This window comes from Euleptes europaea, chromosome 8, assembly GCF_029931775.1.
Source record: "Euleptes europaea isolate rEulEur1 chromosome 8, rEulEur1.hap1, whole genome shotgun sequence".
In the NCBI taxonomy this organism is placed as follows: domain Eukaryota; kingdom Metazoa; phylum Chordata; class Lepidosauria; order Squamata; family Sphaerodactylidae; genus Euleptes; species Euleptes europaea.
In genome coordinates this window covers 75,678,557-75,702,451 of record NC_079319.1, presented here as the reverse complement: position 1 = coordinate 75,702,451, position 23,895 = coordinate 75,678,557, and the positions used below count along the sequence as shown (strand labels likewise).

The following is a 23,895-nucleotide window of genomic DNA, read 5'->3' as shown; positions in this document are numbered from 1 at the left end:
TCATTCTTAAACTCTCTTTTCTGTTAAAGTTGGGCTGATGTTTATGAACAAATAACAAATAACAGAACAAACAACAGAAGCCATTGAAATTCATAAACATCAGCACAACTTTAACAGAAAAGAAGAGAGTTTCTTCCATAAAACTAGGATGGTAAATGTGGATTCTTAGGCTGATTCCCATACAGGTACCAACTAGCTACTTAACTTCAGGAACATTGTTATGTGCTTTCAGATCATGTTCTGGGACCATTACTGATCTTTGTATTGCAGAACTCAAGCTTCTATCAATGCCACCTTAAGCAGGGCTGCTCAGAATCTTGCTCAGGTCTGTTTAGTAGGGCTTACACCCAGGAAAATGTTTTTAGGATTGCACCGAAGAAACATCAGATTTCCCCCAGAACACAGTTTGAAAACCACCGCCTGAACAATAAAATCAAAAGTCTCATAGGTTTCGATGAGACAGTATGAGTGAGTATTAGAGTGAAAAATAACATGGATGCAAAGCTCTTCTGTAGTTCAGTAATATAGGAATAAACTGAAAACCATGGAAAACCTATTATCCCGAAAGTATTAGTCATTTTTCTTCTCTGCTAGGTGTGGACACTGTCAGCGTCTGCAGCCAACTTGGAATGAACTGGGAGACAAGTACAACAGTGTGGAAAATTCACAAGTCTATGTTGTGAAAGTGGATTGCACTAAGGATGCTCCACTGTGTTCTGAATTTGGTGTCAGAGGATACCCAACGTAAGTCTAGAACTTTCACGTTTCTTCTGTTTCCATGTATTTCTTTTTTCTTTTTTTTGGGGGGGGAGGGATTTTCTGTATGCCTCTGATGACTTGATGAAGGTAACGTCATTTGGCTGTTTTGGTAGCATCTTAGTAGTCAAAGGCTAAATTTCAGCATGCTCACTTCGTTGCCAAGTGGTTCTGATATATTGTTCTGTTGCACTAGATTCAGGTTTATATCTGGGAGAATTCAGTTTCTCCTCCTGTGAATATGACTTTATGCTAGCAACAGCTCATTAAAGGAGATGATGTTTGTTTTTTCAACCCCCTCTTAACATTATATGTTGCTTTAATCAACCTTGCTCGAGTGAATAAAAGCAGCATTCCATTATAAAATATGCATGATATTTGCTTATAGCTGCTCCTAGATTTTAGTGAGAATTGTAATAAACATGCCCATTTGTTTGCATTTACCAGGATAAGAACAGCTGTGTAATTGCACCAGGCTGATGTAACAGTTTTATAGCTAGCAGAAGACTGTTAAAGTGCTCCACTGGGCAGTGGTATTCAGACCACACCTGATCTGGTACAGCAATTCTAGAGCATTTCCTTCCTTCGGTGCATTTTTTATTGCTAAGTCAGGAACAAAGTGATTAATGAGACCCTGCAGGTTCAAAGCATTATTCCAAATCTCCCATCTACACTTCTTGGCAGGGGTCGGTCTGTTAGATGATTCTGTAGAGACAGCTTCTCTCTGCGGACTTCCTCCCAGTTATGGGGTTTATATAACCTTAGCCCATCCCAACTGAACTTGTGTGAGGCTGACAGCTGTTCAATTTCATATTTACTGTAAATTATCTGACACATTGGCAAACTGCAGCTGTCAAGGGCTTAACTTGCCATGTATGTCAGTCAGTCTCTGGACTGTTTCCTGGCATTTTATTCATTTAAGAGTCCTGCAGTTCTTAATATAAAATACGGCATTTCTGTATTCTCTATAACTGGTTTAGTGATCTTAACAGACATTTCTGGGAAAAGCACAGGGATACATCATCTTAACAATCTGTGATTCTTAAGATTGTGTGACTTACAGCTGCAGGGTTCTCAGTTTATGAAGGGCAGGTATCACATGGTACAAACAGACTGTTTGGCTTTATTCAGAGACTGTGGGTTGGATCATACGATCTGTCCGTTGAAAGCAGTGAGAGTCTTTGACCTTCCTGTGTTCCCCCTCGTCCCAGCAGCCATTTTTTGACTCCAGGAAGATTTTTTCCTGGGGTTGTGGGACCCACACAAGTATGTGGGTCAGGAACTGGGGAGGGGAAAGAGAGCAAAATTGCTCCCTCCCTTCCCCTTCCGTGAGTGGAGCTCCACTGTTGAAAGAGGAAGAAGGAAACAATTTTGCCCCCTTCTCCCTCCCTCCTCTAGTCTTCTGAACCTCATGGCTGGGTCCCTCAACCCTGAAATAAACTTTCCTAGGATTGGAAATGACTGATTGCAGGGGATGGGGAGGTGGGAAGATTGAAAAATTTTGCGCTGGGTACAACTCTGTGTACCCTTTTCATGTATTCTGGGATGAGCTCTTTTTGGAGTATACATCAGCTTTTAGGTAGCACATTAAAGTTACACATCCCAATATGTGGATGACACCCAGCTATATCTGCTGATGGACGGCCAGCCAGATACCATCCCTAATATATTGGCCAGGTGTCTGGAGGCTGGGGTGAAATGGCTGAAGCGGTCTCAGCTGAAACTCAGTCCATCGAAGATGGAGTTCATGTGGCTGGACGAGGGAGACCCGGAATTGGAATACCAGCTTCTGTTTCTGGACTGGGTGCAATTAACACCAGCACCAACTGCCTGGATCCCAGGTGTGATTCTGGATATCTCCCTTTCAATAGAGGCTCAGGTCACAAATGTTGCCAGAGTGGCATTTTTCCACTATTGCCAGGCTAGGCAGCCGGTGTCCTAACTGTCTTGCCCCGATCTAGCCACAGTGATCCATGCTGCTGTAGACTACTGTAACTTGCACTACGCAGGGCTGCCCTTGAGGCTGTTCCAGAAACTTCAGCGAGGCTCCTTATGGGGAGCCATTGCAGAGCGCATATCCAACCGGTGCTCCACCACCTGCTCTGGCTCCAAGTTGAGCACCAGATGAGCTTCAGGGTTTTGGTTTTGACTTTTAAAGCCCTAAACGGTCTGGGACCATTGTACCTGTGGGACCCCCCTCTCCCGATACACCCCCCGCAGAGTGTTGTGCTCAGCTAGTAACAACTTACTGGTGGTCCCTGGTCAAAGGAGCATTCAGCTGTCCTCAACCAGGGCCAGAGCTGTTTTAAAAATAGTTTAAAAACTGTTCCAGGGCTGTGTGTGGGTGGGGGGGGGAAGTGTTTTGATACCGTCACAAGCACTAGCCAGTAGATGCCTGTCACACACAACTTTTCCTTTAACGTGATAGAAATGTGAAGAACCAGATTATTTTGGAGCTCAATCCAGGAGAGCAGAATGAGTTGTCATGTTGTTATGATGTAGAGCATGTATTCAAACCACCACTTCCACAATTACAATCTTAAATCTGTCTTTACCCCAAAGCCCTTTGCAAGTTTACAGAACAATACCAGGGGTCAAAACTTGGAAGGCATAATGTTATGTTATTGAAATTGACGGAACTCCCCAAACTGGGATTAAAAGACCATTGTGATGAATATTCTTTGAGTTCTGTAAAAATGCGATAACTATGATTGTTTTCAGAATGTTTCGGGCTTTTATGACCTTGAACACATTTGTCTCATTGTCTTCAAATATTTGCAGCCTAAAATTATTTAGACCAGACCGAGAAACGCTGAAGTATCAAGGAGGTAGAGACTTTCAGTCACTGGAAAACTGGATGTTGCAGAATCTAAAAGAGGAATCTGTTGTAAGTTAACAGTGTGCTTTTTCAGGACAGATGACAGAAAAATCTTTATAATAATAAAAAATAGTATTAATACAGTAGAACACATTTACAATAAATACCCACATGTAAAAAAAACTCTGTTTACATTGAAGGGAAATAATTGGTTAATGTGGACAACAATAAGCCTTTGTCATTGTTGATCGTTTATTTCTGCATTCGGCCAAATGCAAACTGCCCATGTTATGTCTGGGATAATAGGGTACACTGAGAGGACTCGGGGCCCCAGCTGTTCTTGGATCTACCTCTCTTTTCCCCACTCCATTATAAGAATTCCTATTGCTGCTTCTACTCCCAGCACTGTCAAAAAGTTGGGCTGTCTCAGGCCATGATAGCGTCAGAAAGCGTATTGCTCTATCTATACGTATAACATTTTTTCCATAGGAAGAGAAAGCAATTTTTGCACAAAGTAAATTTGAGTAACTGAATTAAGTTCTACCACCAGTCTGTTTACCAGAAACAGACTAAAATGTGAAAGATGGTCATCATATTTATAGTTATAGTTTATGACTTACAGTCTCATTATGCTACTAAAAGCTTTGTTATCTGGCGCTTAATTATCCAGAATGCTCTGTTAACAAGCATTGCCCAGAAGACAAGCTCCTCCCCCTTGGCCACTATACCACCTGTTTTTGAACACCAGCATACCCTACTCCCACCTCTCCACCCAGCCAGCTTGATGCGTCCATCTGTTGCTGTCAGCTGATGTCATTTTGGGGTCCTTCCTTCCCCCTCAGCCTCTCTCAAACTCTCAGGTCGCAGGCAGCTGGCTTGCTGTATAGGGTGGCTCTGTGGTTTAAGGGGGAAGGGAAAGGGTCCCACCAGTGCATTTCCAATGGGCTTTAGTCCCTGCAGATTCCTCTAGTAGGAGGCAGGATAGAGCAGCTTGAGTTCCCGGCACATGTAATTAACCAGTGGCCCCAATTACCTGTGAGAGCCACCTAACAAAGCTTTTATTAATCAGGGAATCATAGAGTTGGAAAGGACCACCAGGGTCAACAGGACCAACCCCCTGCACAATGCAGGAAATTCACAACTACCTCCCCCCACTCCACACCCCCAGTGACCCCTACTCCATGCCCAGAAGATGGCCAAGACGCCCTCCCTCTCATGATCTGCCTAAGGTCATAGAATCAGCATTGCTGACAGATGGCCATCTAACCTCTTCTTAAAAACCTCCAGGGAAGGAGAGCTTACCACCTCCCGAGAAAGCCTGTTCAGCTGAGGAACGGCTCTGTTAGAAAGTTCTTCCTAATGTCTAGACGGAAACTCTTTTGATTTAATTTCAACCCGTTGGTTCTGGTCCAACCTTCTGGGGCAACAGAAAACAACTCAGCACCCTCCTCTATATGACAGCCCTTCAAGTACTTGAAGATGGTTATAATATAACCTCTCAGTGATATATATTGTATATAACCCACTATTCTCTTTGTTATATATTAATGTTAATCTTGTATTCTCTTAATGTAATTTTTAAAAATAGGAGCAAGAATCTGAATCGGAGCCTCTGAAAGAACCTGAATCAAAGAATGGCCTGTATGAGCTCTCAGCAGCTAATTTCAAAACACATATAGCACAAGGTAGTTACTTAATAATGTGCATTCTGTTACTAGTTCTAGTAATTCTAGGATGCACAGAGCTTTGGTGTGGCCCAAACAACGAGTGCGTTAGGCACAGATCTAAAGGACTACTTCTTCCATGGACTTATGGTATGGTCCTGGAAAGTTGCTGTCTCTCAGCCTAAGGAGGAATGGTTGATAGATTTTTATTAAAAGATTTAAAGCATTAGCATCAATAATAGGTAAAAGCCACAAACAGTTCTGTAAATGTCTCTTGCCGGGAGCTTTAGGAGAATATGAAAATTGCCACCGGGTGCCTAAAGGATAATGAGGTGGGCACTAAATGAATGTGTTTGGGGAGGGTATTTCATATTTGCTGTCAAATAGACATCTAGCCTCTGCTTAAACACCTCCAAAGAAGGAAAGCCCACCTCCTCCTGAGGAAGCCTGTTCCACTGAGGAACTGCTCTGTCAGAAAGGTCTTCCTAATGTTCAACCCATTGGTTTTGGTCCGACCTTCTGGGGCAACAGAAAACAACTCCACACCATCCTCTATATGACAGCCCTTCAAGTTCTTGAAGATGGTTATCATATCACCTCTCAGTCGTCTCCAGGCTAAACATATCCAGCTCCTTCAACCTTTCCTCATAGGACTTGGTCTCCAGGCCCCTCACCAACTTTGTTGCCCTCCTCTGGGCACATTTCAGCTTGTGTAAATCCTTCTTAAATATGCGGTGCCCAAAAGTGAACACAATATTCTAGGTGAGGTCTAACGAGAGCAGAGTAAAGCATTGCTATCACTTCACGTGATCTGAACACTACACTTCTTTTGCTACAGCCCCAAGTTGCATTTGTCTTTTTAGCTACCGCATTACACTGCTGACTCATGTTCAGTATATGATCTACTAAAACTCCTAGATCCTTTTTGCACATATTACTGCCAAGACAAGTCTCCCCATCTTATGATTATGCATTTTATTGTTCTTACCTAAATGCAGAACTTTAAATTTATCTCAGTTGAAATTAATTTTATTAGTTTTAGCCCAGTTTTCCAGCCTGTCAAGATCATCCTGTATCCTGGCTCTGTCTTCTACCATATTTGATACCCTTCCCAATTTAGTATCACCTGCAAATTTAATAAGCATCCCCTCTATTCCTTCATCCAAATCATTTATAAAGATGTTGAACAACACAGGGCCCAGGACAGATCCCTGAGGCACTCCACTTGTCACTCCTCTCCAAGTGGATGAGGAACCATTAACAAGCAGTCTGGGTACGATCTGTCAACCAGTTACAGATCCACCTAACAGTAATAGAATCCAAACCACATTTTACCAATTTGTCAACAAGAATATTAAGTGGAACCTTATCAAAAGCCTTACTGAAATCAAGATAAAATCAAAAGCCTTACTGAAATCAAGATAAAATCAAGATGTTTTATCTATGCATTTTTTTTCTTTTGAAGGTGGCCACTTTATCAAATTCTTTGCCCCGTGGTGTGGCCACTGCAAGGCCCTGGCTCCAACGTGGGAACAGCTGGCTCTGTTCCTAGAAAATTCCGAGACTGTCAAGATTGGCAAGGTAGGTTTGGTTGGCCAGGTAGCTAGGTCTTTGTTATTCTGAGGACAAATTATTTGCAAAAACTCCACAAACCACACTTAAATGTGTTGAATCTGTACTTTCTGATGACCATGTAGGTTAATATTTTTAATTGCCTGGTGCTTTGTTGTTGATTTAATAGAACCAAACCCTCAAATAATTTATTACTCTGCTGCGTGGAGCTGTGTGTTGCAGGGCAGCTGCAGCATTGCACTTTGCAGACTTTTACCCAGGAGGCATTCTTCTTGAGCAAGTTCACTAGCTGTCAGTAGGAAGTCAGCCGTGCTCGTTGGACCCTGTTGTTTTAAAGGAAGAAAAAAAGAGAATTCTTTACTGACAATAGAGCCCATTTCTTTCTATCTTTCTTGTATATTATCGTTGGCATACCTTCTGGTGGCTGCACTCATGTCTTTGTGGCCTTTCTGATGAGATAGATTGCTATCTACCTCTGTGCTATTCAACCACTGTGCTGTTCAAGTTTAGGCAAAACCCCTGAAATAGGATCAGCAATGCTTTCTGGGGACAAACTACATGCTAAATTCAAACATCTGCAAAGAAGGCCCAGCATCAAAAGTAACTTTGAGAAGATGCCATCTTGAGAGGAGAAGCTCTTTTTTGCTCCATGTTGTCCTCTCCCAGCTGGTCCTCCCCTTCCCCCCCCTCCGATTCAAAACATGTGAAGATAAATACATATCTGGAGTCCTGCATATGGAAAAGCATCTGGGGCAAATTGGAAAGTGGGAAATATCTGAGCCCATAAACTCCCAGGAACTGATAGCTAGTAGCCGAGAACAATTGTTCAGTTGTCTCTCACTGCCTCAGTTGAGAGCCTCGGGGTCATTCTGGATCCAGCTTTATTACTGATGCAGCTGCAAAAAGATGTTCTATCAACTTGAGTTAGCTTGGAAGATGATCCCCTACCTTGACTTGGCTGACATGGCCACATGGATCCATGCTGTGATTTCCTTGAGGTTAGACTACTATAGTGCACTCTACATAGATCTGTCCTTAAAGACAACTCAGAAACCCCAGTTGTACAGAATACAGTGACCTGGCTACTGTTGGGTGGTAAGTGGAATCTGCATGTCACTCCTACTCTGCAGACACTCCATTGATAGCCAATGAGGTCCCAGGCTCAGTTCAAGGTTCTAACAATCGCCTACAAAGCTCGTAATGCCATTGGACCTGCGTACCTGCAGGGCTGCCTCTCTTGCAGTGTTCTGCTGTGATAGCTTTGCTTATCAGAGCAAAGCCTTCTGCAAACAAAATTGGCAGCTTCCCCTTTTGCACGCCACCTCTGTGATGGCTCCAACTTTATGGAACAGTCTGCTTGAGACTAGTAGGAAGAACTACACGCTTCTACCGTTTTGCAAAATGTGCAAAACAGAATTGTTCAGCAGGACATTTCTTGTAGAGGAGTAGAACGGTCAGCTGTGATATAATGGATCTGCTTTAGAGGTGACCTCTATTAGGGATAATGTGTGTGTGTTTTTCTCCCACTGAGTTCGGAGTACATCTTCATCAGCAGGTTTTGTCGTTCCTATTCTCAGGGAGGCAGGATCCAAAAAACCTTTGCTTCCTGTCACATGTGCTAGGACCACCCTCTGATATCCAGTTCTCTTCCTGCCTTAGAGGGAGAAGCAGCATTTGTGGTTAGCTCTGTAGCAAACCTTCTTTCCTAGCCTTTGCGCTTCAATAATTATTCCTGTCTAAATTTATTTCTGTGTTTTTTCTTAGTCCTAATCTTCTAGTCCTTCAGTCCCAGCCCAGCTTTATTACATTGTTATACTAGGAATCTTTGTTGTTGGACTCCAGTGTTATCCTATTTTGTAATCCCCTTGCAGATTGACTGAATAGCTTTGTCATTCTAGGAATCTTTGTGGTTAGATACAAATACTGTTATCATTCAGATTTCAGCATACTTTGTAATTGGCTTATTGACTGATTCAATAGTTCTGCCAAACTTGAAATCTACCTTGAGTCCCAGTGAGAAAGGTGGACTTTAAATGAAAACAAATAAAATAAACTGGTGTGAAAGGGCATCCATTTGTTCGACTGCAGTTTTTCTGCTCAGAACAGCAGGGGTAAGGGTGTCAACCGGAAAGCAAGAAGTGAAAAGGGCTCAGAGACAAAGATAATACAGAATGGGTCATTTGTTAACTATAAAATGGCAAACTAGAAAACGGGATGAGACAAAGAACAACACAGAACATGTAAGGCAATGTAAAATTAGGTCGGTAAGAGAGGGCCTGGATTGAAAACAGTATCACCAGCTGATTGGAATAAAACAAATACATTATGGAAACAAACCATAAAGTCCTAAAGTAATTGAAAGCACAAGCAGAAATACTTCAGACAATATTTTTGAAAAAAGTCGGCAATGAAAGCTGAACACTGAATACTTGGTTTTTAGCAAGTGTTGCCTGAAGAATAGAAAAATCAACAGAAGAATATACTCAAAAACATTAAAAACTTGAGAATTCCTAACATAAACTATTTGAATACAGATTTCTATCATCAAACAGTGGCAGTTTTCAGATTAGTTACTGGAACCTGACCTTTGATATGCAGAAATTCCAAGTGAAGAAGAAGAAAAGTAGGTTTTTATACCCCATTTTTCTCTACCTTAAGAAGTCTCAAAGTGGCTTACAGTCGCATTCCCCTTCCCTCCCCACAGCAGACACCTTGTGAGGTAGATGAGGCTGAGAGAGGCCGGAGAGAACTGTGACTAGTCCATGGTCACCCAGCATGCTTCACGTGGAGGAGTGGGGAATCAAACCTGGTTCTCCGGATTAAAGTCCGTCACTCATGTGGAGGAGTGGGGAATCAAACCCGGTTCTCCAGATTAGAGTCCGCCACTCATGTGGAGGAGTGGGGAATCAAACCCGGTTCTCCAGATTAGAGTCTGCCACTCTTAACCACTACACCATGCTGGTGAACACTTCTGTAATAACTTTCTTCTGATTTTTAAGAGAGTGAGAGATTAAGGTTAAGGGGAAAGATTCCCAGGCCACGTGCTGATTACAGACCTCTTAGTCTAGATTATACCATTTGCTGCTCAACCCACAGCATCCTGACTAGAGGGCTCGAGCCCCACTTATGTAATGCAGCACCCTCCCTGTGTAGTGTGTGTGGATATAGTACACCATTGAAAGATGATGCAGTAAAACAAAATATAGGCTCAAGTGGCAATATGCTTAGCCTTAAACTGTGGAAAGTGGAAAATGGAAAAACTATATGTAGTGTGCAAAATGTGCATAAGGAAGCCCTGACACATTTTGGGAACAGGCTTCTCTTTCATGGCTCGTTAACATTTTCCTATTCTTTTCTGCCCTGACCTGGATGGCCCAGGCTAGCCTGATCTTGTCAGATCTCAGAAGCTAAGCAGGGTCAGCCCTGGTTAGTATTTGGATGGGAGACCACCAAGGACTACCAGGGTTGCTGTGCAGAGGAAGGCACTGGCAAACCACCTCTGTTAGTCTCTTGCCATGAAAACCCCCAAAAGGGGTCGCCATAAGTCGGCTGCGACTTGACGGCACTTCACACACACACACACACATTCTTCTACAGTGTGGTGGGTAATTCTGTATTTCCAGTTGCAGGTTCTTTCTTTTCCCTCCTGCTTGGGTTTTGAATTTCATTATGTTTGCTTCTTTTCTCCTTTTCATTAAAGAACTGCTGTGATTGTCATTCTGATTATCCTTTTCTGATTGAGTCCTGATTTCCCTTTCTTCTTCTGTTCCCACTCTTGACTATTTAAAAATTCATATCGATGCCCATTCTGAATTTTCTGTTCAGTATTTTCTTTCTGTTCCAGGTTCTTTTTTTTTAATCTTCTCTTCCCATACTCTCATTGTGCTGGTCACGTTACCATTTCTGTTAAGTGTGATTCAGCTTATTTTACCCTTCACTTCACTCTCTGCTTTAATCTTTTCTGCTCAATTTTTAGAGTTTCCAAAGGTTTTTAATACTGTAGATACACAGATTATGTCTCAGCTTTTCTTTTTATTCACCAGCATATCATAACTTCTGATTTGGCTGTTGCATCTTTTTGTTCTGTACCCTCCCATAATTTCAACTTTGTCACTTTTGTTTCCTTCAATTTTCTGTATTTCCACTCCTCCCTAACCTTGGGTGTCTCCCTCCTTTTGGTGTTTTATTCCTGTGTCAGCAATGTGTATTCCTTTGTGTTGTGAACATCTTTGGCATAAATCCAACTCATTTCACATAAAATTAATGCTTTCAACAAATTCATCTTCTTTATCTTTTGCTAAGCTGTCTCTTCTTTTACCTTCCTCTAATTGTCTTCAACTTATATGTACTATTTTTATCCACCCCTTTGTCATTCTCCTCTGCCTGTTTATTTGTCAGTTTTCCTGATAACTTTGCCCAGTATTTTATCTATAATTCTATTATTTGTTGTTCATTATCCTCCTCTTCAGTTTGCAGTATTTCTACTGCTTCTCTGTCCAGAAACATTTTCCCTTGATCTTTATTGTCTTCTGATGTTGCTTTCTGCCTTCATTCCTCTTGGGCCCTTTTTTTTGGGTAACATTTCTTCTATTCTTTCTCCTCTCACTTACCTTTTCATTCTTTCAATTTGCGCTGGTATTATCCCTTTTCATTTTATACATCCTGTTTCTCCAGTTCTTAAAAAGATATTACACCTTGGGAACTCTGATCGGGTGAGAAGGTGGTATAAAAAACGTTTAGCTAAATAAATATTGTCCAGCCATTGTCCTGTTTATATTTTTTCATCTCCAAAGAAAGTTAAGGTCCTTTGAGCAAACGACGCAGATTCTTCTCCCCTGATGGTCTAGAGCAGTGCCTCCGGCCTAATACTCTCTGTGACCGGTGGTTGTCCTGTCTTTGGATCTCAGGTTGATAGGAGGCCAACCCATCTGTAGACACAGACATATCAGGGGTTTCCTCAGAGGAATATCTCTCCCAGTCCTCAGACTTTAAACATAGGTTCCCTTTGTGGGACCACCATACAGTGCTCAGAGTTTTTCACAAGCCTCTTTGAGCTTATGAAACCCTCTCCTTTGAGGATTTTGGCCTTTAACATAGCCTTGCTTATCACCAAAACATTGGCCAAGAGGGTTTCAGGACTCTCTACCCACGCAGTTAGGAAGAGGCTCTGCACAGACCCTTCCATCGTGCTGAAGGTAAACTCCACATTCCACAGAGACCAGGAGATTTATCTCCCCTCTTTCAGTCCTCAACCCAGTCGACCTAAAGAAAGAGAGAGGCACAGACTAGGTCTCAAGAGAGCAGTACATATCTCGCATGCAGCTATCTCCAGTCACACTCTGTTTTTTACTTCATTCTCCATAGTATGGGAAAGAAGGTATCTAAGTTGACTATATCCAGATGAATCAAGGGCTGCATCTTCCTGGCCTACAGGATCCAGCACCTACCAGCACCTTCTGGGGTCACTGCACATTCCACCAGGGTAGCAACTACTTCTGCAGCCCTTTCCACTAACACACCTGTGGAAGAAACCTGTAGGGGCCTACATGGACTTCAGCCTCAATAGACCCGATGTGTTTGCCTCGGCTGAGGCTACTTTTAGCAGAAGAGTTCTCCAACAGGAGGTTCTCCATTGATTTTTCCCCCCTCTTGGCTATCCTACCTGGGATCCTTCAGCTTTTCAGCATCCCAATGTTAAGTACATTCCTCAGCAGCTGGAGAACAAAACATTGGACTTATCATGAGGATTTCTTCTCATCAGTGGATTGGAAGGTATCCTTCTCTGGTATAGGAGAGCCTATAGGATGGCCCAACTGAATGCTCTGCCGTCACCTGAGTTGAAGGGCAGATTTGGTAAAGTTCCATTTTCTAATAGGATCTGCCCTTATGGGTCTGGCAGTATAGGTACAATTATTTGAGGTTGATGCAGAGACTGCTTGAGTTATTTGATAATGGAAAGAAGGCACTCACCCTTCCTGAATTTTTTAAAATAACAAACAAATTGGAGATGGTAAAGATTATATATATATTGGCTGCCAATTTTAAAGGATAAGGGGAATATATTGCGCTTTAGTGTGGTCTTGCTTAAAACCTATTGGTCATTTAAGCAGAATCATTAAAATAAAGTATCCTTCTCTGCCTTCACTAGTGGCAGCAGAATTGCCCGGGGAACACTTTTTTTCCGACTGGGATGGAGACCTTCTTCTTAAAGACACCGTTCATTAGCAGTTTTTACATGGAGGTGGACTGTCTTCCTTGGAAGCTTGGCCACACAAGAATGGGGGTCCAAATCCAAAGAATGGAGGAAGCCTTGCAAAATTCGTTTTCAAAAGCCCTGTCCACAGAACAAGGAGGCGGCACAACCCAATATTAAGGATACCTTCCAGTCCAGTGATGAGAAGAAACCCTCACAGTCAGTCCAGTGTTTGATTTTGTGACTGTAGTCAAACTGAAACAAATCTTCCTATAGTCTCTTACTTTGCACTTGAGAATTATTTCAATTGTCCTGTAATTTAGGTGGACTGCACACAGAATTCAGAAATCTGCTCGGCAAACCAAGTACGAGGCTATCCAACACTCCTTTGGTTCAAAGACGGAGAAAAGGTGAGAAGGTATTATGAACTAATATTGTGAGATTAGAATTTTCTCATCCTTTGCGTAGTAGATTTGTCTTATGTAGCAGATTTGACCTTTAATCCTGTCCTAACTCTGTTATTTATTAGTTAAAAATAAACCCTGCTTTTCTATTATGTCGGGGGACTCAGAGGTGCTTACATAATAACTACAGAAGTGTAATTTAAACCCAGGCATATACAGCACAGTGCTCCGAAACCCTGGGCTGGTTCTGGTTTTAATAGTTTGGCTCACTCAGAATCACAAGGCTTAGGCTTAAGGCCCTTTGGCTTGGGCTAAGGGCTTGTGCCTGTGGATCACCCCGCCCAGGCTAAACACCTGCAATAGCGGAGGAACAGAAGCTCAGCCCAGATTTCATTCAGCTGGTAAAAAGATATTCCCAGCCTTCCTCCCATCCCCAATTTTATAACTGTGGAAATCCTCATCCTCTAGTTGATGATATTTTGTATAATCACAGCTCATATTAACCACAAGTTGCCGAGTAGCACAGTGCATCCTTCAGTGAAGTAGATACTTACGCTTTAGCTGGACTTACAAAAAAAAAACTGTGAATTTTATTTCTGAACCCCAGTTTTTACAAAGAGTTGCTCAAAGGCTACTGTGGTGATCCTTTCAGACAAAAATCACAGCACGGATTTTGTACAGCACTGAATACTTGAGGATCATACTCGTCACAAGAGACTGTCCATGAGAATCATGTAAGATTCATCCATTCCATGGAACATGCAGTTCATTTGATAGGACTCGCCTGTTTCTTGGCCCATTAAGTCTACCTTCCGCCCCTATTTTTTATCAGCAAAAATCCCTTCAATCTGCTTCTGTAGCCAAAATATTGCCCCTTACAAATTTGTGTCCTAGGTATCTGCCTGGATTTAAGATGACCTTAGTTGTTAACTTCTGTTCAGTATGATTGGTTCCTACACAGCTTGTCTGGGGACAGAATTCTGGATGTGCTTGTATTTTTAATAAATAAATGTAAATGCATGTGTATATATGTATATAAACATTTATTTTATTTTATTATTAACTTCATTTATACCCTGCCTAATTACCCACTGGAGACCCAGCGTAGCTTACATTGCTCTCCATCATTTTATCCTCACAACAACCTTATGAGAGAGATTAGGGTGAGTGTGTGTGTGAGACTGACCCAAGGTCACCCATCAAGCTTCTATGGCAGAGTGGACATTTGAACTTGGGTCTTCCAGATCCTAATCCGTCAGCCTAATGGATGGAAACCCTAAACTATGGAATTAAATAAATCAAGCTAGAACATAAGAAAAGCCATGCTGGATCAGACAAAAGGCCCATCAAGTCCAGCAGTCTGCTCACACAGCCAGCTGGCTGCCTCTTGGAAGCCCACAAGCAGGATGACTGCAATTGCTAATGAACTTGAAAGGATGCTACAAATTAGTTATAAGTATTCTGTTACAGCTGCTTTGCAAAAATTTCTTTCCGTGGGAAAACTGCAGGAACCAGTTTCTGAGCTAATAATTTATATGTTCTGTCTGTAGGCTGACCAGTACAAAGGAAAGAGAGACTTGGATTCCTTGAAGGAATATGTGGATTCCCAGATAAAAATTCCCAAGGAAGATTCTGCTGATGCTAAGCCTACTGAGGCACCACCACCACAAGAAATAATTCCTGAGGGAGAGGTGGGATCTGAATTGCTATTTAAATATGTTTCTTACAGTAAACATTATTCTAGTGATTTGATGCCACAGTTTATAAGAACATAAGACCGTAAGAAAGGCCATGCTGGATCAGACCAAGGCCCATCAAGTCCAGCAGTCTGTTCACACAGTGGCCAACCAGGTGCCTCTAGGAAGCCCACAAACAAGACGACTGCAGCGTTGTCCTGCCTGTGTTCCACAGCACCTAATAGAATAGGCATGCTCCTCTGATCCTGGGGAGAATAGGTATCCCTTTTTGCTAGTAGCCATGATTAACCCTCTCCACCATGAACATGTCCACTCCCCTCTTAAAGCCTTCCAAGTTGGCAGCCATCACCACATCCTGGGGTAGGGATGAAAAAATACTTCCATTTATCTGTCTTGAATCGGTCACCCTCCAGTTTCAGCAGATGACCCTGTGCTGTATTATGAGAGAGGGAGAAAAGCTTCTCCTTGTCCACTCTCTCTGCCACAGCTGTAGCTTTGGGCATTCCTTTGCGAATTCAGTGGAAGGATGAATTAATGATTATTTTCATACTATCCTTTCCAAACAAAATGGTTCTCTTATTCATTCTTTTGTGCGAAAGGAGCTATTTAGATAATTAAATACAGAATGTTCACTTCCTGTCATGTGGTAGAGCCATTTCTTGCTGCCTCCTTACTCAGTCATGACCCTTGTGACATCACTGTATGTCATCACTCTCATGTTGCTGGGGCAAACATAGTCACACAATAGAGTCTGTCTTGAATGGTGTCACAGCCTGGAGACATAGAAGAAATGGACAGAAAAGATGGAATTACCATAAACCAAAAGGTGCTAAAGACATATGTGTAGAGGCAGAGAACCAATAGGGCTGATATCTGTTAGGGCTGTTCATTGAGGCTATATTGTTCTTATGCTGGATTTTCAAGGGGTGTAGTGCAGATTGCCACAAAAATGTCAGTGACATGTGAATAAGCACTTGCTTAATAGTTGTGTGTATCTTTGGGATTCAGCTCCTTTCCCACATCTGATCTTCCTTTTACCTGGTGATCATGTGATCAGCTGGGGAAACAATTAGTTTGATCCAACAAAGGTGATATGTGCAGAGAATCAACCTTATGCATTCAGATTTCTGTTCTGCATGGACTAAAAGAGTGCATGGAGATTAAAAATATCCTCCTCATCTGCCATTTGGGGATGTGTGTGTGGCAGTCATCTGCTGTGAGCTCATATCTCCCCACACACCCCAGGTAATCAATATAGTCACTGCTTAAGCAGGGAAGATCATCTGAGTTAGTGCATTGGACGTTTAATGTATGGAAAGTTTGGGTTTAGAAAATAATTGTCCACTTACAACCATGGAATATAAAATAGTGGTTCTATAGTGTTGGGCCATTTCTTCACTTTTTCCCCTTCTAAAGGTTTATTTGATGAATGTGGATGTTAAGATATTAACTACTATTCTTGCTGTCAGACTCCAAAAGGTTGTTTCAACTTTAGCACATGTAGACCAGGTAGGACTTACATGAGGTATGCAAGGCTTTGACAATCTTAAGCTGGTGATTGATCTGATTGCTTTAAATAGTAAGAGATCTGATTGAGTTGCTGAAAAAACTTTTGACAAAATATACTGGAAATTTATCTTTGCTACATTAACCAAATTTGGTTTTCCTCACAATTTTCTGAAGTAAATTAGAATTCTTGATTCATTTCCCAGATTCAGGGTGCTGACTAATGGCATATTATCCGTGTCATTTCCATTTACTTAAAGTTGCAACATCTGTTGGTATCTAAATATGGCGCCGCAGCATTAAGTTTCTGAGTCCCCTTTGCTCCTGGAAGCTTCAATTGAATCAAGGCAGAAAACAAAACCTGCAATATTTGTACATAAATATTTGATGTTGATTAATAAACATGAAATGCAACGTCTCAGGAATTAATGGAATAAGGAGCAAGATCGCACTATTTTTCCAGAGCAATAGGATATGGCCTTAAAGCTTATACCTGCTCTTTCTATGGATTGTAAATTGCGACTTATTCAGCAAAAAAATATGTTCAAGATATACTGGGTACCACAGCAACTCTTTAGCAAAGAATGAGTAAAGTGTGTAATTGTTGGCATTGTAACTCACTGGACGCATCCTTTAAACATATGTTTTGGGCATTTCCAGTCATTCGGTTTTTCTGGGAAGAAGTTATTACTCGTATCAATTTTATACTAGAATGGTCATTGATTTTTTTAGGATCTCTGTGTACTTTTAAATTATTTGCCTATCTCTTGGAAGCTAACTGATGGTCAACAAAAATGGACCCTCTGTACAGCTAGAAACACTGGAAAGATAAAGGCCCACCTCTGGTAAATCAATGGATTGAGAACCTTAGAATTCTATCAATATTTGAACGCATGGTATATGGACGACAATTGGGCATGGGCTTGTTTTTAGATATTTGGAAACCATTTATAGAAAGTTATGACTAGATCTGCCATCGCTGTTATTATATTTTTATCTTCATTTTCAGCCCATTCCTGAAGGGGGGAAGGGATTCGCGGTGGCCAAGAGACGCAGTTGTGCTGTCTCCTCCAAGGCTTCCTGGCCACCGCGGAGGCAAAAAAACTCTTAGAAATGTTTAACATTTAAAAAGGGGGAAATGCCCCATAGCGAAAAGCGAGGCTGCGCCACCGAAAAAGATGGCACCACCCTACTGCCACTCAAGGACAAAAAGGCTGTGGAAGCTGCCTAAAGGCAGCTCCATCCCCCGGGAACGCCCCCCCCCCCACGCCAGTGCGGGCTTTCCCTTCCACAAAAGCCCTGCCAGTGTGGCTTTGCTGGCGGTGAGGGCTGGCAGAGCCCGGACTGTGGCATGTTTACCTCTGTGCCGGCGTAGGTGCCACCTTATTCTGTGATAAGGTAGCACCTAAGCTGGCATGGGGTCATGCCGGCTCCTAAGGAGCTTGCGCCCCCCCCCCCAGGAATGGGCTCGAAATGTATATTCGTTTCTTTGCTTTTGTCTGTTCTTTTTTTTTTTTTTTTTTAAGGAAATAAAAGGAGGGACTTTTAAAAAAACCTTAACATGCTGTCGTTTTAGTAGTTTTAAAGAAGCAGGGATTTGGCATCACTTCTGAGAAGTGCTAAAGGAATGTCCTGCTTGGTGTTGTAGTTTGACTCTAATCCCTTTCTTTGGACAGGCCAAGGTCCTTTCCCTCTCTGAAGAAGACTTTGATCAAGAGGTTTCCAAAGGGATCACTTTCATTAAGTTCTATGCTCCTTGGTAAGCAACAGACACTGAAAGTTTTTGGGATTACTGGTATTTAGCATTCTGTTCCCTCTTTTGTTGCAATGTTTGTTTTGCCTACTTCAGTCTTTTGAGTCCAATTGTTTACTCAATACCTCTTTGCAGCCTTTACCCATAAGTAAACACTCATCTTACCTAGTAGTAGTTGTTCCCTGCCTTCATGTCATGCTGAGATGAGCTGAAGCGACCCCTGGCAAACTCTTAACTTGCCACATGTTACTTGTAGCAGCAATGTAGAAGTTGACCTGGGGTATTATATTTAGTTCTTCCAATGACTTGATATTTTGTTGTTAATTGCTACTAAATTTTAGTGTGAATAATGGATTGGCCCAGCATGGAAGTTGCTGCTAGTACAGGACTACAGCATCATGTTTCAGCATGATGCCAGATTAAGGGTTACTTTATATGTTGCCTTTCTTACTTTGGGTAAGATTCCTAAATACAACAAACACACATTGGTTTGGTTCAGATGCTTTCTTTACAGTGCATTCCTAAGGAGAGTTATTCCAGTCTAAGCCGTTCATTTCAATGGACTTAGACTGGAGTAACTCTCCTTAGGAATGCACTGTTGGTGTGTGGGTGGGGAATTCCAAAAAGCTTTTGACAAAGTCCCCCACCAAAGACTGCTAAGCAAACTTCATAGTCATGGGATAAGAGGACAAGTCCTCTTATGGATTGAGAGCTGGCTGAAAAATAGGAAGCAGAGAGTAGGAATCAATGGTCAGTTCTCACAATGGCGGGATGTGAACAGTGGGGTGCCTCAGGGATCTGTGTTGGGACCGGTGCTTTTCAACCTGTTCATCAATGACCTAGAGTTGGGGTTAAACAGTGAAGTAGCCAAGTGTGCAGATGACACCAAATTATTTAGGGTGGTTAAAACAAAATTGGACTGTGAAGAGCTCCAGAAGGATCTCTGCATACTGGAAGAATGGGCATTAAAATGGCAAATGAGATTCAATGTGAGTAAGTGTAAAGTGATGCATATTGGGACAAAAAATCCCAACTTCACATATACACTGATGGGATCTGTGCTGGCAGCAACAGACCAAGAAAGGGATCTTGGGGTGGTAGTGAATAGCTCAATGAAGATGTCAACCCAGTGTGCGGCTGCTGTAAAAAAGGCAAATTCTATGCTGGCTATAATTAGACGAGGAATAGAAAATAAAACTGCTGATATCATACTGCCCTTGTACAAATCTATGGTGAGACCACACTTGGAATACTGTGTACAGTTCTGGTCACCACACCTAAAAAGGGATATTACAGAGCTTGAGAAGGTGCAGAAAAGAGCAACCAAAATGATTAGGGGACAAGAGCAACTGTCCTATGGGGAGCGGTTAAGACGCTTAGGGCTGTTTAGCTTGGAAAGAAGGCAGCTGAGGGGAGACATGATAGAGGTCTATAAAATTATGCATGGTTTGGAGAGAGTGGACAGGGAGAAGTTTTTCTCCCTCTCCCATAATACTAGAACACGGGGTCATCTGCTAAAGCTGGAGGGGGAGAGATTCAAAACAGATAAAAGGAGGTATTTTTTCACACAATGCATAGTTAAATTGTGGAACTCCCTGCCCCAGGATGTGGTGATGGCTGCCAGCTTGGAGGGCTTTAAGAGGGGAGTGGACATATTCATGGAGGAGAGGGATATTCATGGCTGTTAGTTAGAATGGATATTAGTCATGCTGCATACCTATTCTCTCTAGTATCAGAGGAGCATGCCTATTATTTTGGGTGCGGTGGAACACAGGCAGGATGGTGCTGCTGCACTCGTCTTGCTAGTGGCTTCCTAGAGGCACCTGGTTGGCCACTGTGTGAACAGACTGCTGGACTTGATGGGCCTTGGTCTGATCCAGCAGGGCCTTTCTTATGTTCTAATCATCTTGTATGCTTTGTGCGTGTGCAGTGAGTTGGAGAAAGTGGGTCCAGGATACAACATGTAATCTATGAAGAGCACCAAGAGTACCAGATATGGGCATAGAGAATTCTATTGGGAATGTTTATCTGACAAGTTTCCTGCTGATTCTCATGTGGTTATAGGGAGAAGTATCTTCACTGTATTCTTAGAATGGTGAACAGAAGTGCCCTTCAGTCAGCTGTGGGTTCTTTGGTAAAGGAAACTTTTCCTTTGGGAAAAACTGCAGCAAACACAGTGTCATCCATAGGCTCCCAGGAAATTGCTGTGTTCCTTCCCGACATCCATTCCTAAGACACTTTGCTGACATTTTTATCTCATGGCTGAAGCTGGACTACATAAATCCCAAGAATGACATGATATAAATTGTGAAATTGCCTTTAGTGGTGACATAATTTTTTTGGAACTGTGTGGCAGTACAGAAAATTGATTGTGCTTGAATTTGGGAGCATCAGATCTGAGTAGAGAGAGCATACAGCTGCATAACCCATACTCTGAGAGCTGGTTCACACGTGCACTTTCATCATTGATTTCTCATCATTTGAGAGAATGTACAAACATGCTCACTCGAAGAGCTTTGTTTGATTTGGTGTAGTTTAGCTGCATACAATTAGCAGGAGACAGAGGAGATGTCCTGATGCGTGGCTTCCTTGAAGTCTGCCACAGTGGCTCCAAGTGCCAGTTACCATGTCAGTTAGCATTAGAAGAAGTTGTGCCAGTATTTATTTACCGACAATGAGACTACGTATGAAAGCAACAGAGTAGTTGTGAAATTCTTCTAGCAAACCTTTAGAACAGAGCTGTGCTCCAAATATAACTTCCATTCTCCTGGCTTTGTTCTAAAAAGGGCACGCCACAAGGATGCTAAATATCCAGAAGTGAGGATACTCTAAATGCCACCCAACCAATTCCCTCTCGTTGGCAGCAGTTATTTCCACGAAAAGCTGCAGTTTAGACTAATGTTTACTACACAAATAGCTGGAATCCTATTCCTGGCTACCAAAATTATGTACACAATTATAGATCATTGTATACAAATTGACCTTTTTCTCTTCCATGTCAACTTTTTATGTTTGTGTAAGTAGCCACTAGTGTGCTGAGGTCTAGTTTTGCCCTTTACTTGTTTTAAGTAAATATTAACATCAGACTGCAAAAAAGCCCATCTCGTCTTAGTTGTTTTCTCTGCATGTCATCAAATACCCTTCTAATGTTCACTATGTATACGAAGGAGGTTTAAAATGTTTGTCTTCGTGGTTTCTGAGGAGGGGAATAGATTTTTTTAACCACTTTTATTATAATGCCCTAAATCTGGTGGTGAAAAGCATCATCAATTCACAGCTGACTTATGGTGACTTTGTAGGGATTTCAAGGCAAGAGACATTCAGAGGTGCTTTGCTGTTGCGTGCCTCCATGTGGACTGAGAGAGTTCTGAGAGAACTGTGACTGGCCCAAGGTCACCCAGCAGGCTTCATGCGGAGGAGTGCGGAATTGAACCCAGTTCCTCTAGATTAGAGTCCCCCATTCTCAACCACTACACCATGCTGGCCCTGAATCTAGCCCTGCAATAGTCTGCTATATGCAAGCCCTGCTCTAGTGTGAACACAGAGAATGACCCATGAGTATGATACAGCAAAAGGAAGTGATTTCACCCAATTCCTCCTTGTTGCTGCAGCTCCCTGTTCTTTGGTGCATTTTGCTTGCGAGGCTCTCCAGACCTTCAGAGATGCATTTTGGGACAAAATGGGCTGCTTAGGGAAGGGGAGGGCCTGTAAACTATCTCTGGATTCAACCCCAGGAGTCCACATATTTTGCCTACCCAAAATTCATGCTTGCCACTGACACTGCATTCTTCCCCCCCCCCCCAGCCAAATTTAGGAGTGCAGACTTGTCCACATGGTGGTTCGGAAGCACTCCGAAAGCAGGACCTTGCTGCTTACCAGGGTCACTGAGGTCAGGGAGATCTCCCTTCTGGATTTGGAGGGTGAGAAGGGGTTCTCCGTGACCTCAGTATGAACTTGTATTGCCAGATTAAAGGATGCATTTGTCAGTGGTGACTAGACCAAGGATGCTTGTGGACCCCTAGTCAGCGTGGTGTCATGGTTAAGATGACCCAGGTTCGAATCCCCACTCTGCTGTGGAGACTTGCTGGGTGACCTTGGGCCAGTCACACACTGGCAAGTATTTGGATGGGAGACTTCTAAGGAATACCAGGGCCGTGACATGGAGGCAGGCAAGGGCAAACCACCTCTCAACGTCTCTTGCCTTGAAACCCCTACAGGGTCACCATAATGAAGCCGTGGCTGGACAGCAAAAAAACAACATGTCTAGCAGAACAATTTTCTACAGAGGAAGGATGTCTGTTTTTAAAAAGAATCAGTTGTGTGCAAGAGAATGGTTGAAGTAGACCTAACAAATTCACATTTTATATTGCACGCTGTATCGAGTGGGCCACTTCTCCTGGGCTGTATGATTAGTGTTTCTGATTTTTTAATGGCATTTCTGTGTAATGTATTTGTAAACATTCTTCTTTGAATATTATTAGAGAAGATTTAGAACTAATAATTTAGAACAAATAATGAAAAATGAAGATTTAGAACTAATAATTTAGAACTAATAATGAAAAATTGTGCCATTTCCATGTTCTTTTCTTTCCCCTTCTAGGTGTGGTCACTGTAAAAACCTGGCTCCCACTTGGGAGAACCTCTCAAAAAAGAATTTCCCAAGCCGAATGGATGTCAAGATAGCAGAAGTAGACTGCACTGTTGAACCTAATGTCTGCAACAGATATTCTGTAAGTGTGGAGACTGAATACTGAAATTGCTTGTATGTTGCCTTTACTATAGGGTGCTTTGGAAGGCGACTGCAGGCTCTCTCTCAGGAGAGAAGATAAATAGAAGTTTATTATGGTTACATGTGTGAAATCCATAGGCTGGGATTTTAAAAATGTCTGTACGTGTGTCAAAACTAAACCAGCCCCCCCCCCCAGCTATTAATTAGTTTAGGGAGTGGTTTGCCAGCTGCTTTCAGAAGGACATGCAGGACTTTCTGCTTGACCCTCTGGACCAAGGCCGTAGCCTTCCATTCCCACCACGCCTTCCTGGAAACTGAACTACATCCTGATCATTGTTCCTGTGACTGATGGACATGTGCAGCAAGGTGATTGTGGCAGGGGTGGTGATTTAACAGAGCTCAGGTGTGGCTCTTGAAAGGTGAGATACGTCTGTGCAAGTTCTATGCAGTACTGGTGCTGAATACAATGATTTTTCAGGTGACGCTCTTGTACCAGAAACGTAGTTTAGCCTGTTGCTTTCTATAACAGGCTTTCTATAACAGATCTTTACATTTTGCTTTCCCCATAAAGGTGCGCGGCTACCCAACGCTGATGCTTTTCCGTGGAGGGGAGAAAGTGAGCGAACACACCGGGGCAAGAGATCTTGAAACACTGCATAACTTCGTTTTGCGGCAAGCAAGGGACGAACTGTAAAGTGTACCTGTTTGGATGCCCCCTGCCCTTGGCTGTGTCTGCCCAGTAAACATGGGAATTGAATCATGGTTACCAGTTTTCCAGTAGTGGTTATTGGGGAACTGAATGT

General features: G+C 42.4%; 1 protein-coding gene across 1 annotated transcript in view; it reads left to right on the top strand.

The window, feature by feature from the left end:
* TXNDC5 (thioredoxin domain containing 5) overlaps positions 1 to 23,895 on the top strand; it is a 32,742-nt gene extending 8,847 nt beyond the window's left edge. The window contains exons 2-10 of the mRNA XM_056854411.1: positions 595 to 744; positions 3,538 to 3,643; positions 5,163 to 5,259; positions 6,704 to 6,819; positions 13,327 to 13,413; positions 14,958 to 15,098; positions 18,287 to 18,369; positions 22,964 to 23,093; positions 23,664 to 23,895. Coding sequence (XP_056710389.1) covers positions 595 to 744; positions 3,538 to 3,643; positions 5,163 to 5,259; positions 6,704 to 6,819; positions 13,327 to 13,413; positions 14,958 to 15,098; positions 18,287 to 18,369; positions 22,964 to 23,093; positions 23,664 to 23,786 — 1,033 coding nt within the window. The 3' untranslated portion in view covers positions 23,787 to 23,895. The remainder of the gene's footprint in view (positions 1 to 594; positions 745 to 3,537; positions 3,644 to 5,162; positions 5,260 to 6,703; positions 6,820 to 13,326; positions 13,414 to 14,957; positions 15,099 to 18,286; positions 18,370 to 22,963; positions 23,094 to 23,663) is intronic.